The 14,271-nt window shown below is 40.0% G+C and overlaps 1 protein-coding gene across 1 annotated transcript in view; it reads left to right on the top strand.

The window, feature by feature from the left end:
* The window catches only part of sdk1a (sidekick cell adhesion molecule 1a), a 261,987-nt gene that overhangs the window by 223,652 nt on the left and 24,064 nt on the right, over positions 1–14,271 (top strand). The window contains 6 exon segments of the mRNA XM_056752481.1: positions 894–1,026; positions 1,029–1,130; positions 1,942–2,057; positions 3,234–3,423; positions 9,743–9,841; positions 13,461–13,655. Of these exon segments, the coding sequence (XP_056608459.1) occupies positions 894–1,026; positions 1,029–1,130; positions 1,942–2,057; positions 3,234–3,423; positions 9,743–9,841; positions 13,461–13,655 (835 nt within the window).

Here is a 14,271-nt window from a genome sequence, read left to right as displayed (position 1 = left end):
TTCATATTTTAGTTTCTATCAGAGAGGTAAGAATGAAACGCTCGTGAAATAGGTTCGAGGAAACTATTACATTCACGACTCTCACCGCCGGTGTTCTGACAGGATGTCATTATCCAGTATCACACATGAATACAGGCTGGGCCGTTGAAAGCAGTGTGTTTTTCCACTTCTATCGATTTTCACCTGAAATAAAGAATGCTGACACGCGAGAGCTTGTGGCCAAATTGAGTTTCTCAAATTGAAGCTCTTTACCTGTCAAATTACAAGCGCATGAGAGCTGATGTTTTGCCAGTTTGTGACATCTCACTTATCTTTTGGCACCCCGTCAAAGTCATTCACTTCATTTTTTGGTGCACGTAAAGTGATGAGGGATTATTAAATATCAGTTATGTGTTTATACGTACGTTTAATCGCTTGTCAACTGCAGTATGGAATGTTTAGAGCTCTCAATCTGCTGCAAATGCAGTCGTTGAAAGGACTGAAAAAAATGTACGTCCTCGCAGTAAGGCAAGTTTTCACATTAAAAGTTTGATATGTTACATTTAATTTTTTGTTCACAAAAATGTGAAAATGTAAACATAGACTTGTAGACTCCAAATGTTTCCAGGAAATGACTAAATCAAGCAAATAAATAAATATAATTTAACAAAAAGGGTCATTTCTTTGTGATTTACTGTTTTCTACATAAGAGGACCCTACATAATATGAAGTACATTTAAAATATAACACAGTATTTAAATACCATGTCAAATATTGAAATCATAGTGAAATGAATGAATGAAATCAAACTTTGGTTCTCCTAATCTTAAAATTTGATTTTATATTTCTTTTCTTTTAAACGGTCACAATATGCACTTTGTCAAAACATGTGTCTCTGTATTTTTTCCTGGCAGCCGTTGCCCGAAAGTGAGTACAACGGTAACCCTGAGAGCGTGGGCTACAGGGTCAAAGCGTGGCGGGCGGACCAGCGGGGCGAGGTCAGCACACGTTTGGTGAACGACCGTCTAGAGAGAGAAATCACACTGGAGGTCTCGAGGAGTGGACCGAGTATCAGCTGCAGATTCAGGCCTTCAATTCCATCGGCCCCGGGCCATGGAGCGACGCGGTGAAGGGTCGCACGCGCGAGTCAGGTGAGGGCACGCAACACACCCGCATTTGCGACTGATGCTAATGCGTGTTGATTGGTCGTACGCCTCTATGGAACAGTTTCAAATGCAGCCCCGTGAGAAGCCGAAACACATTTGCCACATATGTCGCAGAGGGAGTGTCTTTCCATTTCCATTCTCTGGATAATCACATTGTGAAATGTAAACAGGTTGCTCTCAAATTGATTTTGATTTCTTTTATGTGATTACCATAACAGCCCCTCACTGTTCCCTGCTCAATACCACCATTCTTCCTCACTCACGAGTGGCTGTAAATGCATTCTTGCACTGCAGATAAGAAATGAGATGATTGGCTGCCCGGTGTCTGTACTTATGGTTACTGTTGCTCCCTACAAGAGAGATTTATGGGCCCAAATGGCTGTAGTGTGAAGCGGAACCTCCGAAATGAGTTTTAAAGGTGAATTGTGTTGTTTCAGCACTACTAGTGATACAAACAAACTGCAGAAATGCTTAGTAGGAAGTGTTTGTGGTTTGTTAATGGTGCAGAAATGACTCCGTACACCTTTAAAAATCCTTTTGAAGTCTGTCATTATGCAGTTCTGCTGTCTAGATGAGGGAAATGTGCCGGCAGGTTTCAAGAGTCTACCTGGGGCTCAGCTTTACCTGTCAAAACAATGTGTTTACTATCTTCTTGTGCCACTCACACACTGTTTGCTTTCATATTAACACAGGCTTACCTCATGACACTGGCGGGTCGACTAATCCACAGTGAGAGTTTACTCGGGGTCTTGTGTTAAGGCACACTGTGATGAGGAATTGTGATTTGTCTTTGTAGTGCCAACAGCGGCTCCGGAGAACATGACAGCCGAGGCCATGAGCTCCAGTCGCATCCTGGTAACCTGGGGGCCGGTCACTGAGCACGCGCAAAACGGAAACATCCTCGGATACAAGGTCCGTATCTGTTTTGTTTTTGCATTCTCTGTTTATTTCTTTTTATGCGCAAAAAAAAATAGTCGACTGCTTAGGGGATGTAGTGCTGCGGTATGTGCTGAAGGAGCCCGTAGCCCAACTTAATAAGCATCAGAGGCGAATTACGGTTTAAACATGCACACTCAACAATGCACGCCCTTAAACCAGCTTGTGTCTGATGAAATGACACGAAAGAATTTGCTTCTTTTGTTTCAGAGGAGCCACTGCGTTTCGTGTAATAACAAATCCTAGCGGATCTACAAAAGCATTTGTAAAATTAAAATTTGGCTATATAAGATATGAATGCTAAATCTTGGATGCGATTTATGACAGTTTAATGAAATACGGGATCATATAAAATGCAAGAATTTATTTGATTCTTTGAAATCAGAAACACGTGTTATATTATAGTTAAAGTATTTTGATCCAGAATCTCTTTCAAAATAATCGCTGATATGGAGATGGAGGTCTTGTACTATCATATAGAAATTGACTGTACTGTACATTGCTTTGCTTATTAGACGGCCAGAAAACTAAAAATGAATGAATTCAATTTTGATTTGTACTGAATTTCTCTTACACACAAATTCACATTTTCAGCAGCCTTTGTACAAAAATGTGAAGTAGTCAGAGAATGAAAAAATGGACAGAACCAAATTATTGTTTGTGGTAGAAGAAACCTTGACTGACTTTGTACTACATCTGTGTTCTAAAAAACATGAACCCTTTAACATTTCAGATGTAACAGGATTCATTATAATAAACTTTTAGTTCTTAGAAGCCCTATAAAGCAGCCCTGTTTGTTCCGGTAGTCTCTTTAATTTTCATGTCAAGTAATGAACTGGGCCATAAAAGCATTCATTGAATCTCTGACCCTTGCGTAAAGACAAATATTTGCTGTCAGACGAGCTGTTGCGCACCCATATGTTCAGAGAAGCTTCTGTGCTTCAAAGTCAACAGTAATTAAGACAGAAGGCTTAAACCAATAAACAGCCTGCTGAAAATACACCCGGAGGTACAAACCTCACGCAATTCTGCCATACTGCACAGCTGACAATAAAAAAAGGGTCGGTGTGATTTAGTTCAATGCCATTTTAGAGTACACAATCACACAACGCCGAGCAACCTGTAATATTGTTTATATGCTTATTTGTCCAGGTTCTGTACAAAGAAAAGGACTCGGATTCGGATGCACAAGTGAATGTTGTGAAGGGAAACCTGACGCAGTCAGTCCTGCTGCGGAACCTGCGTAAATACGTCCAGTACGAGATCCAGGTTCTGGCGTTCACGCGAATAGGAGACGGCCAGCTGAGCAGCCCACCGGTGCTGGAGAGGACCAAAGATGATGGTGAGCTTTTCTCCTTGAATTGAATAACAGCTTAAAGGGACAGTTCACACAAAAATTCAACTTCTGTCTTTTTACTCACCCTCGAGTTGTTGCAAATCTGTAAAGAGAAAGATATTTGAAAGAATGCAAACAGTTCTTGGCCACCATTGACAACCATAGTAGGAGATCGATAATGGGAGTCAATAGTGCCCCAGTGTTTCCTAGGGTACATTGTTTGAAATATCTTCTCTGTGTTCAACAGAACAAAGAAATGTATTCAGTTTTGAAATAACTTGGTGGTTAGAAATGATGACAGAATTTAAACATTTGTGTGAACTGTCCCTTTAAATTGACTATAGTTACGCCCCTTTTGCACATTTTTTCAACACAACCTGCACCTTAATTCACTAACCACCCACGATCCAGACGCTAAATGAGCTGTGGGTATTCAAATTAAGACATTTCTTAATTAAGTTTATTTCTTAGTGCTTTTTAGTACTAGCTCGCCTCCTTTCTATATAAATTAGACTCAGCGCAAGCGAAAATAGGCGGGCCAGAAGTTTTTGAAAGAGATGTTTGTGTGCGATTTTATTGATCGTGGCAGTGGTAATTCATCAAATAATGATCAAATGATGGAGAAGAGTGTTAACCGGGCACATATCCAGACCTGTGGTGCAGTCAACACACTTTTGGCATTTTAAAGAGTCGATTCAGGTTTCTGGATTACAATGGTGAAGAATGCCAGATCATCACACTCAGACAAATTTTGTTTAGACATCAATCTCTGTCTGTATTGTCAGTGTCTGATTTTCATAATACCTTTAGTTGTTACAGGTGTAAAACAACACCATCACTCTTGGCTAATGTCCCCTTGAATAACTTTGAAGCAGTCTTTTGAATTTGTTCCTTCTGTTCATAGCTGCTGATATCTCACCCTTGTTTAATAATTGAGATTCGAGGCGTTTAATGACCACAGAGAGGATCTTGATGCTGTAACTCATCTGTTTGGTGTATAACGTGCACGCTCCTTGACCAAGTTTATGAGCTGTCATGAGTAATGGCAATGTGCTCTAAGCACATGAAGTGGGCAGATTTGATGCAGCCTTGAATTTTTATCGAATGAAAAAATAATAAAAACGACGTCCTGTCTTTAGCTCTTTCACTCAAGCTGATGTTTTTTTTTGAGAGTCTGCTAAAGCTCTTGACATTCTGTATGTGCGTTCCAAGAAACGCTTCATCTCTGTCGTGCATGTTCTTTGGCTTTGCCTTCGCTAAATTGATTTTCTGTCATTCGCCGCTTTCCGTCGGCACGCAGGCATTAAAGTACCACTCTGAAACTGCGTTTTTATTGCAAAAATTGGTATAGACACATTTGGCGGGCAAAGCGATATGGGAAATTAAAAAATTGTACGCCGCACGCAAACTACTTTGTGGAGGTTGGCCTTCAAACATTTACTTTATGGTTTGCAACATAAATAGACTGAAGGTCTGGATGAATTTGTGAAAGAAAGAGATCGTCTGATAGTTTGCTGTCTATTACAGTTGTTCACCGTGGAAAGATCAAAGCGAAAACTAATGCCATACTGTATGAGAGTCACCAGGGCCACGAGACATATAGACTAAAGTGGAGATATGCTTTTGGGACATTTCACAACAAACCTTTCCTCAAGGTTGCTTGTGTTACAGAGGAAACCATTGATATGTGCTGTGTGTCGTGAGATTTGTCAGATAAAGCAATATACTGTAGAGTGAACCAAATAAAGGGCTGAATTGTAATATATCGCCTGTTCAAAGCTGATTTAATTCATTCAGGCTTGTACTTGGAAGCATAATATTGATAGAAACTACCTGTCAGCGGTTCTTTAGATAGAAATTAATATTTTATCTGATTTGATGCAAGAAAAAAAAGTGAACCCACATACTCAAAATTGAAGAGAAGGGAATATGAAGCGCATATCAGTCAGAATGTATGAACCTGAATGTAGATCTCATAGGAACGTTTTGATTTCTGTGTATAATTTTCATCGTCCAATGATTGTATATGCAAATTAATTACAAAATGTTGCCATAAGTTTAAAAACATACATTTAAGTTTATTTATTTAGTACTTTGTTTTAAAGATCCAGTGTATATAATTTAGCGGCATCTAGAGGTGAGGTTATGAAATGCAACCAATGGCTCACCCCACCCCTCCCTTTTGAAGCACTACGTTGCTGATATAGAACTAAGATGTTGACACGTTTTCGCTTCTTTGCTGAAGGAGATAAAGTTTTTATGAAACGCACTCTGTAGAGCAGTTTTCCGTTTAGGGCTAATGTAGAAACAACATGTAAGGGAACCCGCAGTGTGTGTAGACAGAAATAGCTCATTCTTAAGTAATTAAAACTTAACGCTTCATTATGTAAGGTCTTTATACACCTCTGAACACATAGTTATTCATATTATATTGCATGTCAATAAATCCTCCAAAAAAATACACACAATATATTTATATATGTTTTATACAGATACCTCTCAATGTCTTTAATAGTCCATCCCTGTTACTTAAGTTCACTTTTGGTCAGTTACTGGAGCTAAGAAGGATCTTCCCGCTGCTTGCGAAATCCATTTAAAGAAGGCCTGTATGTGATACACAGGGGTTAGTCCTTAATCCAGCAGGCTACAGAGTCACATTAATGGAGTCTGCGTGCCCGCGGTCAGCTCTGTGTTGCCCTCTGAATAAGAGATAACCGCTCTCTTTTAAACGGGTCTGTAAGTGGAGCTCCCCCCGGACAGACGCCGATAGCTCGGGCCATTTCACCACCACTTTTATGACGAAAGTGTAGGACCCAGCCAGCGTGTCTATCCGTCTGTGCTCATTCGACCTTGGCAGCAATTATCTCTGTGTTTGCCTTTTAAATTCCCCTCTAGAACAGGACTCATTAAGGACTGATGGTACAGAAGCATCCGGACATTACACAAGCCTGTTTTCACAGAGAGCTTGTGGAGGATGAGGGAGGTTCATCATTAGTGGGAATGTCCTGGCTTTTGTCTGCAAACCTAAATATTTTGTGATTGGGTTTAACCAGGTCTGTAGTCATCAAATTGTACACTACTGTGTACCTTGAGGACCTGTTTTGTACCAGTCAAATATTAGAGGTACAAAACGTATAACTGTACCTTTGGAGGTACACAATAGGTCCTTAAGTTAACAAGAATTCAAACAAAAACTTCCCATTAGGGGGAAATAAATAAACTGAATACAAATACTGACACAACGTCTAACAAAAACAGCAAGGTAAGGTTAGGCAAGGCAAACATATAGCAGTGCAAACTAACGAGACTCAAATGCAGATACGCAAACACGTAAACACGCAAAACAAACGAGCACAAGACAATAGACACGAGGGCATTTTAAAGGGGACCCAATCAAGAGGGAACAGGTGCCGGACATGAAATAATTAACACTCAATAATGGAGAGACGAGAGGGCGTGAACAGAGACGAGACCCGAGAGAGCATATGGAAGGCCGAAAGGGCCGTAATGCCTCTCTCCACATGAAACCTAAGGCGTTGCCATGACTCTGCCATAAAATCAAGAGAGACAAGACAAGGAAGAATCACGACAGTTTGAAACTGAGTAATTCCTGACAGATCTTTCATTTTTGGGTGGAGTATCCCTTTAAAACAACGTTGGCAATGGATTTTATCATTAATTGAATGTTTGAAGAATGAAGAATTATTGTTAGTTTAATATCTTGCTAAAATAAGTCATTAATAGACATCCTTTTAATTGTAGATTCACACAGAGTAGATTTACACAAGTCGTGCGTCATACAGTAAGTAGCTAATAGACTCTTTGCGTGAGTGTTATCACCATATGAGCCTCATGGCATGCAGAGCCGATAGCAGAATGATGAATGTTAGCAATACATTGGCAAGAGAAAGAGGCATCATGGGAAATGCTCTACTGTAAGAGCATCTACTCATGAACACGTGTCCCGCGGCCCGCACGGTACAACTGAGAAAAGCAGTACAAATCAAATCCTGTCAGATATGTTAGATTTATAAGTTCCTTAATGTTCAGGAAATGAAACAGAGAATCCGACTAACCGACCGCATCGACTGGGGGAATCCGGAGAGAAATAAGGAAACAGTAGAGAGACGGCATTGAGCGGATTGCGTTGACAACAGCGGTGCGTGTGATCGAGCTAAACCTAATGTGTCCTGTGTGTATGTGGCACAGGCGCAGCACCATCACACGTTATTGGATTCCCTCCATGTTATCTGCAACCCCACAGGTGTCCTGTTAGTGAATGTATAGGCCTGTCAGAGACGCCCAGGAAGCAGGGGCGGGTGTATGTGTTTAGAGGAACAACCCACTTAATCAAGACCTGCTTTACCGGAGGCCTATATTAGCACCGGTGGCACACTGTGTCCTTTGGAGTAGGGCGCAACTGTCATTAGATCCTCCGCTTCTCATTCGATGCTCCTGTGGGCAATGGAACGCCCAACAGCATGTCTTCGTGTGTATTGATAGAGCCGTGACTGTCTAACAGAGCCTCTGACACAGAGACGGAGGGCTGGTACGGGAAGGTGCGCCATGGGGTGGCATTCGTGAAACAGTAGGGCTCTAAATACCTTGGTCAAGGGCAAAATGACAGAAATCTGTCTAAAGGGGGAACGTCCCGATTTTACAGCCCACTGGTCACCAACTAATTAGTGCTGAGAGCAAAGGAAGTGTCACGTTTTGGATGTTATACTTATTTACGCTTAGTTTTTATATGGGATATAATTAAATGGCTTGGGAAACAGCTTTAAATACAATTTTCCTGATTTCAATAAATAAATATTAGTGCTTAAAGGGATAGTTTGTAATGTATTATAAAAGTATTAATTATGTCCTGTAATGCACCTTATAATGCATTGTAATGACTCATAAATAATTGTAACTACAGTTTATACGCTTTTTAACTTTGCATTTGTAATTTGTTGATAATTCTTTACAACAACATTTAATGTATCAAAACACACATTTTGAACAATTATGATGCATTATCATACACTTTAATAACCCTTTATAATGCATAATACATAAAGGCTTTAAGTAAAGTGTTACCGAAAATTCTTTCATCATTTGCTTTTTTATTTTTTACACTTTACCTACCAAATATTTTTAATAAAATATTAGGACAAAACATAACTTTATTTGATTTGTATATATATTTTATTTGTACATTGCTGAGTTCTCTGAATTCAGTTCCCACAGAAAAAAAGACCCAAGAGTTCCAGAATGCATGGGAAAAGTATTTATGAAAACAACTATTATTTTCAGTTATAGAGTGTTTTACCAGCAACAGAATAAACAAACGTTACTGCGCACGTGCCTAAAACATTCCTGGCCCAAACTTAACTTGGTTTACTCATCTGCAAAGAATATAGTCCCTGAAAAAAATATTTCTGAAAACAAGTAAAAGAAATAACAAGCACATTTTATTCACTAGCAAGTTAAAAGTATGTCTAGCCGGTTTTATTTGGGTTACCAATAAAAGAACCACTCCTTGGCTAAACTTAAATATGACAAAGTTACCCGACATATCCAACAAATTGTTTATTTAATTAAATGAATATACAATAACATTTTACAAATAGTTTCTAAGTGTGTTAAATGTTTATATAAACGTATATTTGTATAAATTTTATAAATTATAAATGGCTATATTATTAGCCACTAGCCAGAGCGATTAACAAACACAAAGACATGTTGTCTGATGACTATATATTGTTATCATATACATGTATTTTCGTGCCTGTCATACTTACCACACACATTTTACACATGTTAAAATCTACAGTAGTTATTTTCCTGAGACATCCCAACATTTGTCATTATGGTAATGTTGGAAAACAATAATTCTGTGCACAGATGGATGCAACCCAAGCGCATACTCTTACAGACAAAACACACTTCCTTATCCACAGAAACCATTTTAAAATGTGTTCATTAAACCGCCACGGCTTGTGTGCTGCCATAGCTGTCTTTTTTCCCTCACTTCTCTTGTGTTTTTGTCTTATAATGAATGTTAGTTTTTTTATTGTCCTTTTCAAAGCGGGATTTCTAACAGTGACCTTATCTTGACGTAAATACCATTTCAGAAGCTGTCTCGGGCAACGGCTGCTTCTTTGAAAGCTAAATAACCTGTATTAACACTCTTTGATTTCAGCTTCTGCTTTGGCTATGAGTCAAGCAGGTTTATTCTCTTATAGGCTTAAATTTCATGTGCTTAATTACAGAGACCGTAAGAGATATATGATGATTGAATTTAATCCTTGGTCCCTCCTTTTCCGGTTTTCCTCTCCAGTTCCAGGACCACCCATGAGACTGGTGTTCCCAGAGGTGCGTCTGACGGAGGTGAGGGTGGTCTGGCAGCCCCCTGTGGACCCCAACGGCATAATAATGGGTAAGAGAACTAATAGCACAGTAGCTGTTTTGCTTTTTTCTCCGTCTCATGTCTCCTGAGAGAAAGACCCACCCAAGTTGTCTCACTTGTGTCTCTAGAGTTTCAGATTTGCTTTGATGTATTAGGTGAATTATGTCCTGTCTTCGCAAATACTATAGGCTACATTATAGGATAACCAGTTTTGTACTGCTCTGTTATAAACACACTGTTCAGATCAGGTCTTGCCTGTAATATTTATATAGATTTCCATTCTTCAATTGAGAAGGATCTCAGCTGACCCGTGAAGTCTGGATTCAAGTGCAAAGCGGCTTTGATTTACTTCATCTCACATTAAAAACCGTCTCTTCCGTGCTCGATCTGGCCCGCTTCAGAGCGTGTAATGCATTGGACTGGCAGCAACGGCATGTTTTTCCCCCTCCGCCGTGTGAATGCAGCCATGTCACCGTGCACCTGAGACTAATTCCTCATAAGGCGAGAAGGATCCGGAGAGGAGAAAATCCCTGCACTTTAATGAGATTAGTCTGACTAACACCTCAAGGGAATGAAGCTCAGAAAAGTCGCCTGCCAAATCGAGGTTTCTGTGCAAATCGTGCCCGAGAAGAATACCCAAAAACCCTGCGATGGAAAAACGAGATCTGAACACGCCATTGTTTGTTTGACTTTTGTTTTGAGGCCGTTCTATTTCCCAAGCATTGATTTGGAATAAATACGAGGACGATTTTAGCTTCCTGATGATGTTTGGGAAAATCTGGATTTTGTTGCGGTGTCCGTGCCGCAGGAAAATGCGACTGCGACCATATGCATGGTTTAAGTGTGGAATGTGGCACAGCGTGACTGTTTAACTAGAAGTCTTGTAAACGTGGTTTGTTTGCTGCAAAGCCTAAATGTAATCCTGTTTTCAGAGCCACTGAAAAATGTGTTTGTTTCTTGGCTTCCCAGAAGACTAAGCAGACCTTCATGTAGGTGGTTGGCAATGGGAGTTTGCTTTTGAATTTGCGGCAGATAAAGTAGTTTTGCTTCAATCTGACTCCAGCCGGCTGACTTTACAGGAAAAGTAGAGAAGAGAAGGTACTTTGCAGGTACACACTGGTCTCCCAAGAGATGTTTTAAAGCATAACAGAAGCCATTTTTGAATATTCGTTCTCACAACAAGTTCATAAAAAAGCACATAAAAAGATTAATTATTAACAGATTTGGGACCAAGATCATAATACCCAACCCTTAATACATCTTCTTACACAAAGTTTATAAAATGATGATACCCAAAACAAAACATAATTTCGACCATTTTTATAGCATGATGGGATGACAAAGTGATAATTCAACCAAAGAAAAAAATTCTGTCATCATTTACTCGCCCTCTTGTCATTTCCATCCTTTGTGGTTTTATTTTTTCTGCAGAACGAAAATGAAAGATATTTTGAAGAAAGTTGGTAGCCGTACAGCACTTGCACTGACTCAGTTTTATTGTATGGACACAATGCAAGTGAATGGGGGCCAGTTAACAACATTCATGAAAAAAAATTCTGTTGTGTTCTGCGAAAAAAATAAAGTAATACCGGTTTGAAATGACAGGACGGTGCATAAATGATGACAGAATTTTCCTTTTTAGAGTGAACTGTCACTTTGTGAATGAAGTTTTATCCTAGATTTTGATAATAGGGTAGCAGAAAGTTAAAGCATTAGCAATGAAAAAGTTAACCCAAGAATAAAAATCCTGTAATCTTTTATTCACCCTCATGTCATTCAAAACCTCTTAATGACTCTTTCTTCTGTGGAACCCAAAAGAAGATATTTTGAGAAATGTCTTTGTGGTTTTGTGTCCATAGAATGAGTGTCAAAAAGGGCCAGTGTTGTTTGGTTACCAACATTCTTCAAAATATCTTCTTTTGTGTTCTAAAGATGAAAGAAAGTCAAACAGCTTTGGAATGTCATGAGTGAGAATAAATGATAAAATCATTTTCATTTTTGGGTGAACTATTACTTTAACAGAAAATAAAGCAGATCAATGTTTTGAGAATCCTATGTGCCTCTTTTACTGACACTGTTTTTGAAGACTTTCTGGCCATGTTTTGCTTCCTATTCATGGAAAGAGTCACATACCAAAACAGATCTGACAAAGTAAGGGGAATGCTAAATCAAAGCAGAGCTCAGATCTGTGTTGTGTACATAAATCAAGTTGATATAAAGGCAGATACAGAGACGAGCGCCTCGCTCATTTTTGCTCTTTGTTTTCGTGTCAAGAGATGCTCATATGTAGATTTAAATCAGAGAAAGTAGAGAAGTGAGATTTTTCTCAGATTTGCTTCATGTTGGAAATGAGTTGAAAGCCGTTGTGCACGAGCTCTCGGCTTTCCCTCTGGTAGTGATAGAGCACTGGTCTTTCCCGGCCTTTCCAGGGAGGCTCTGCCCTTGTGACAGCGTTTCTCTCGGCCGCTGCAGGTCCGGTAATCACCGGGCGATGAATGAGGAAAACAGAGCTGCAGGAGTTTGTGGGGTGGTGACCTAGCCAATCACATGGGCCGATGCCCTCGCAGTAGAAACCCTTTCCCCAAGCAAAGCCCTGATAAACACACACGGGTCACGGACCACTGAAGCCGAGAAGACGCCGAGCGAAAGAGCTGCTTTCTAGCATTTTCAGCCCGTGGCACTCTCTCTGTCTACAGAAATATAGACACTGACATGAAAGTAACCAGAAAGTGTGTGTGTTAGGGGATGGATGTGTGTTATTTTCCTCTGCCCTCATGGCTGAAGTGGACATTAGGATGAAATGGCAGCCTCAAAGTACTACAGTCTCCTGACGTGGGATGGCCTAATTTCGTTTTTGCACAGCCAAGGGCCAGCGCGCGGTGCAAAAATGCCGAAAATAAATAGACTGTGGTGTAATGCTCCATCTCTCCCACGGCCGAGCTCTGCCCACACGATCCATTTTCAACATGTTTCCAGATAATGTTATCATTTGTTTTGCTCGAGGTTCGCCACACGTGTCATTTCCTCAGACGAGATGGAGATGGTCCGTTGGCGCTCTGCAGCGCTGCTGTGTCAGACCAGGCTTGTTGTGTTAACACCGAGGATTCGGCTCTGTGAAACATCTCATATTGCGGAGATATTGTAACTTGCGCATTTACGAGGCACAAACAAATTCCATTTCGTCCAAGTGGTTTGGGACTCTGTGTATTAAATTTTACACTTGAATTGAATTCGATATCAAGAGCGAAGGCGGAGGACCTTACGGATGAAAGCCATTTGAATAAAAAGTATTTTCTCAGTAAAGTAAAGAAATGAATGCGGACGTTAACCAGAACCACATTTAAAGTACGGCGGTACCAAATTTTCTAGTGCACTGAACCATGTTTGAAAGTCATTTGTCATATAAACTCTCTTTTTTTTTTTGCTGATTCCCCGTTTACAAATCGTCTGTGCGAGGAGAGATTTTCTCCCCGTCCATTTTGTACTTTGAGTTCTCAAAAGCAGAACTGACTGACAACAACTCTCTCAAGTCTGTGGAAATGTTTTTCAGACGTTTGATGTGGGTAGACGCGGCTTAAGCCGTTCTCAGCATTGAAATAAGGGAAGCGGATCAGAGCTCACCTCAAATGATCTAATGACTTTGTTGCAGGATACCAGGTTGCTTATCGTCTGGATTCAGGGGATCCCAACCAGTTTATCACGGTAGAAGTGGGTCCAGATACACGTCAGTTCACAGCGTCCAACCTGACCCCGGAGTCGGCCTACATCTTTCGCATCTCTGCCAAGACCAAGCAGGGCTGGGGAACGCCCGCACAGGCTGTGGTCATAACTACTGAGATTAGAGGTGACTCCAAAAATACACACACACCCATATAGCCTCACACACAACTCATTCCAATCGGTGCAATCAACCTTAAAGAAACAGTTTTCCTAAAAATTAAAGTCCACAAGTTGTCTTTGTTCTGATGAACGCAGAGAAAGATATTTGGAAGAATGCTTGTGACCAAACCATTCTTGGACCCAATTGACTACCACAGTAGGAAACAATTATTTCATATATTTGTTCTATTGAACACAAAAGAAGATATTTTGAAGAATGTAGGAAAGCAAACCGTTCTGTGGCACTTTTGACTACAATGGTCATCTCTACTACAATGGTAGTCAATGGTGTCCAAGAACTGCTTGGTTATAAACATTCTTCCAAATATCTTTCTCTGTGTTCATCGGAACAAGGAATTTATACAGGTGTGAAAACAACTCCAGGGTGAGTAAATGAAGACAGAATTTTTATTTTTTCCTTTAACATAAGAGGATTGGTCAACAGAAATGTGGCTTCCAAGAAAACCTTACAAATGGCGTTGGTTTAAAAACATGTCCTGATTTCTGGAATATCAAGGTGAAATTATTCATGTACATGAAAAAAACGTGCATGTTTTTCTAAAGACTTTTTTATCAAAATC

Source organism: Triplophysa dalaica, chromosome 7 (genome assembly GCF_015846415.1).
Source record: "Triplophysa dalaica isolate WHDGS20190420 chromosome 7, ASM1584641v1, whole genome shotgun sequence".
In the NCBI taxonomy this organism is placed as follows: Eukaryota; Metazoa; Chordata; class Actinopteri; order Cypriniformes; family Nemacheilidae; genus Triplophysa; species Triplophysa dalaica.
This window is presented reverse-complemented; position numbering and strand designations above follow the sequence as displayed.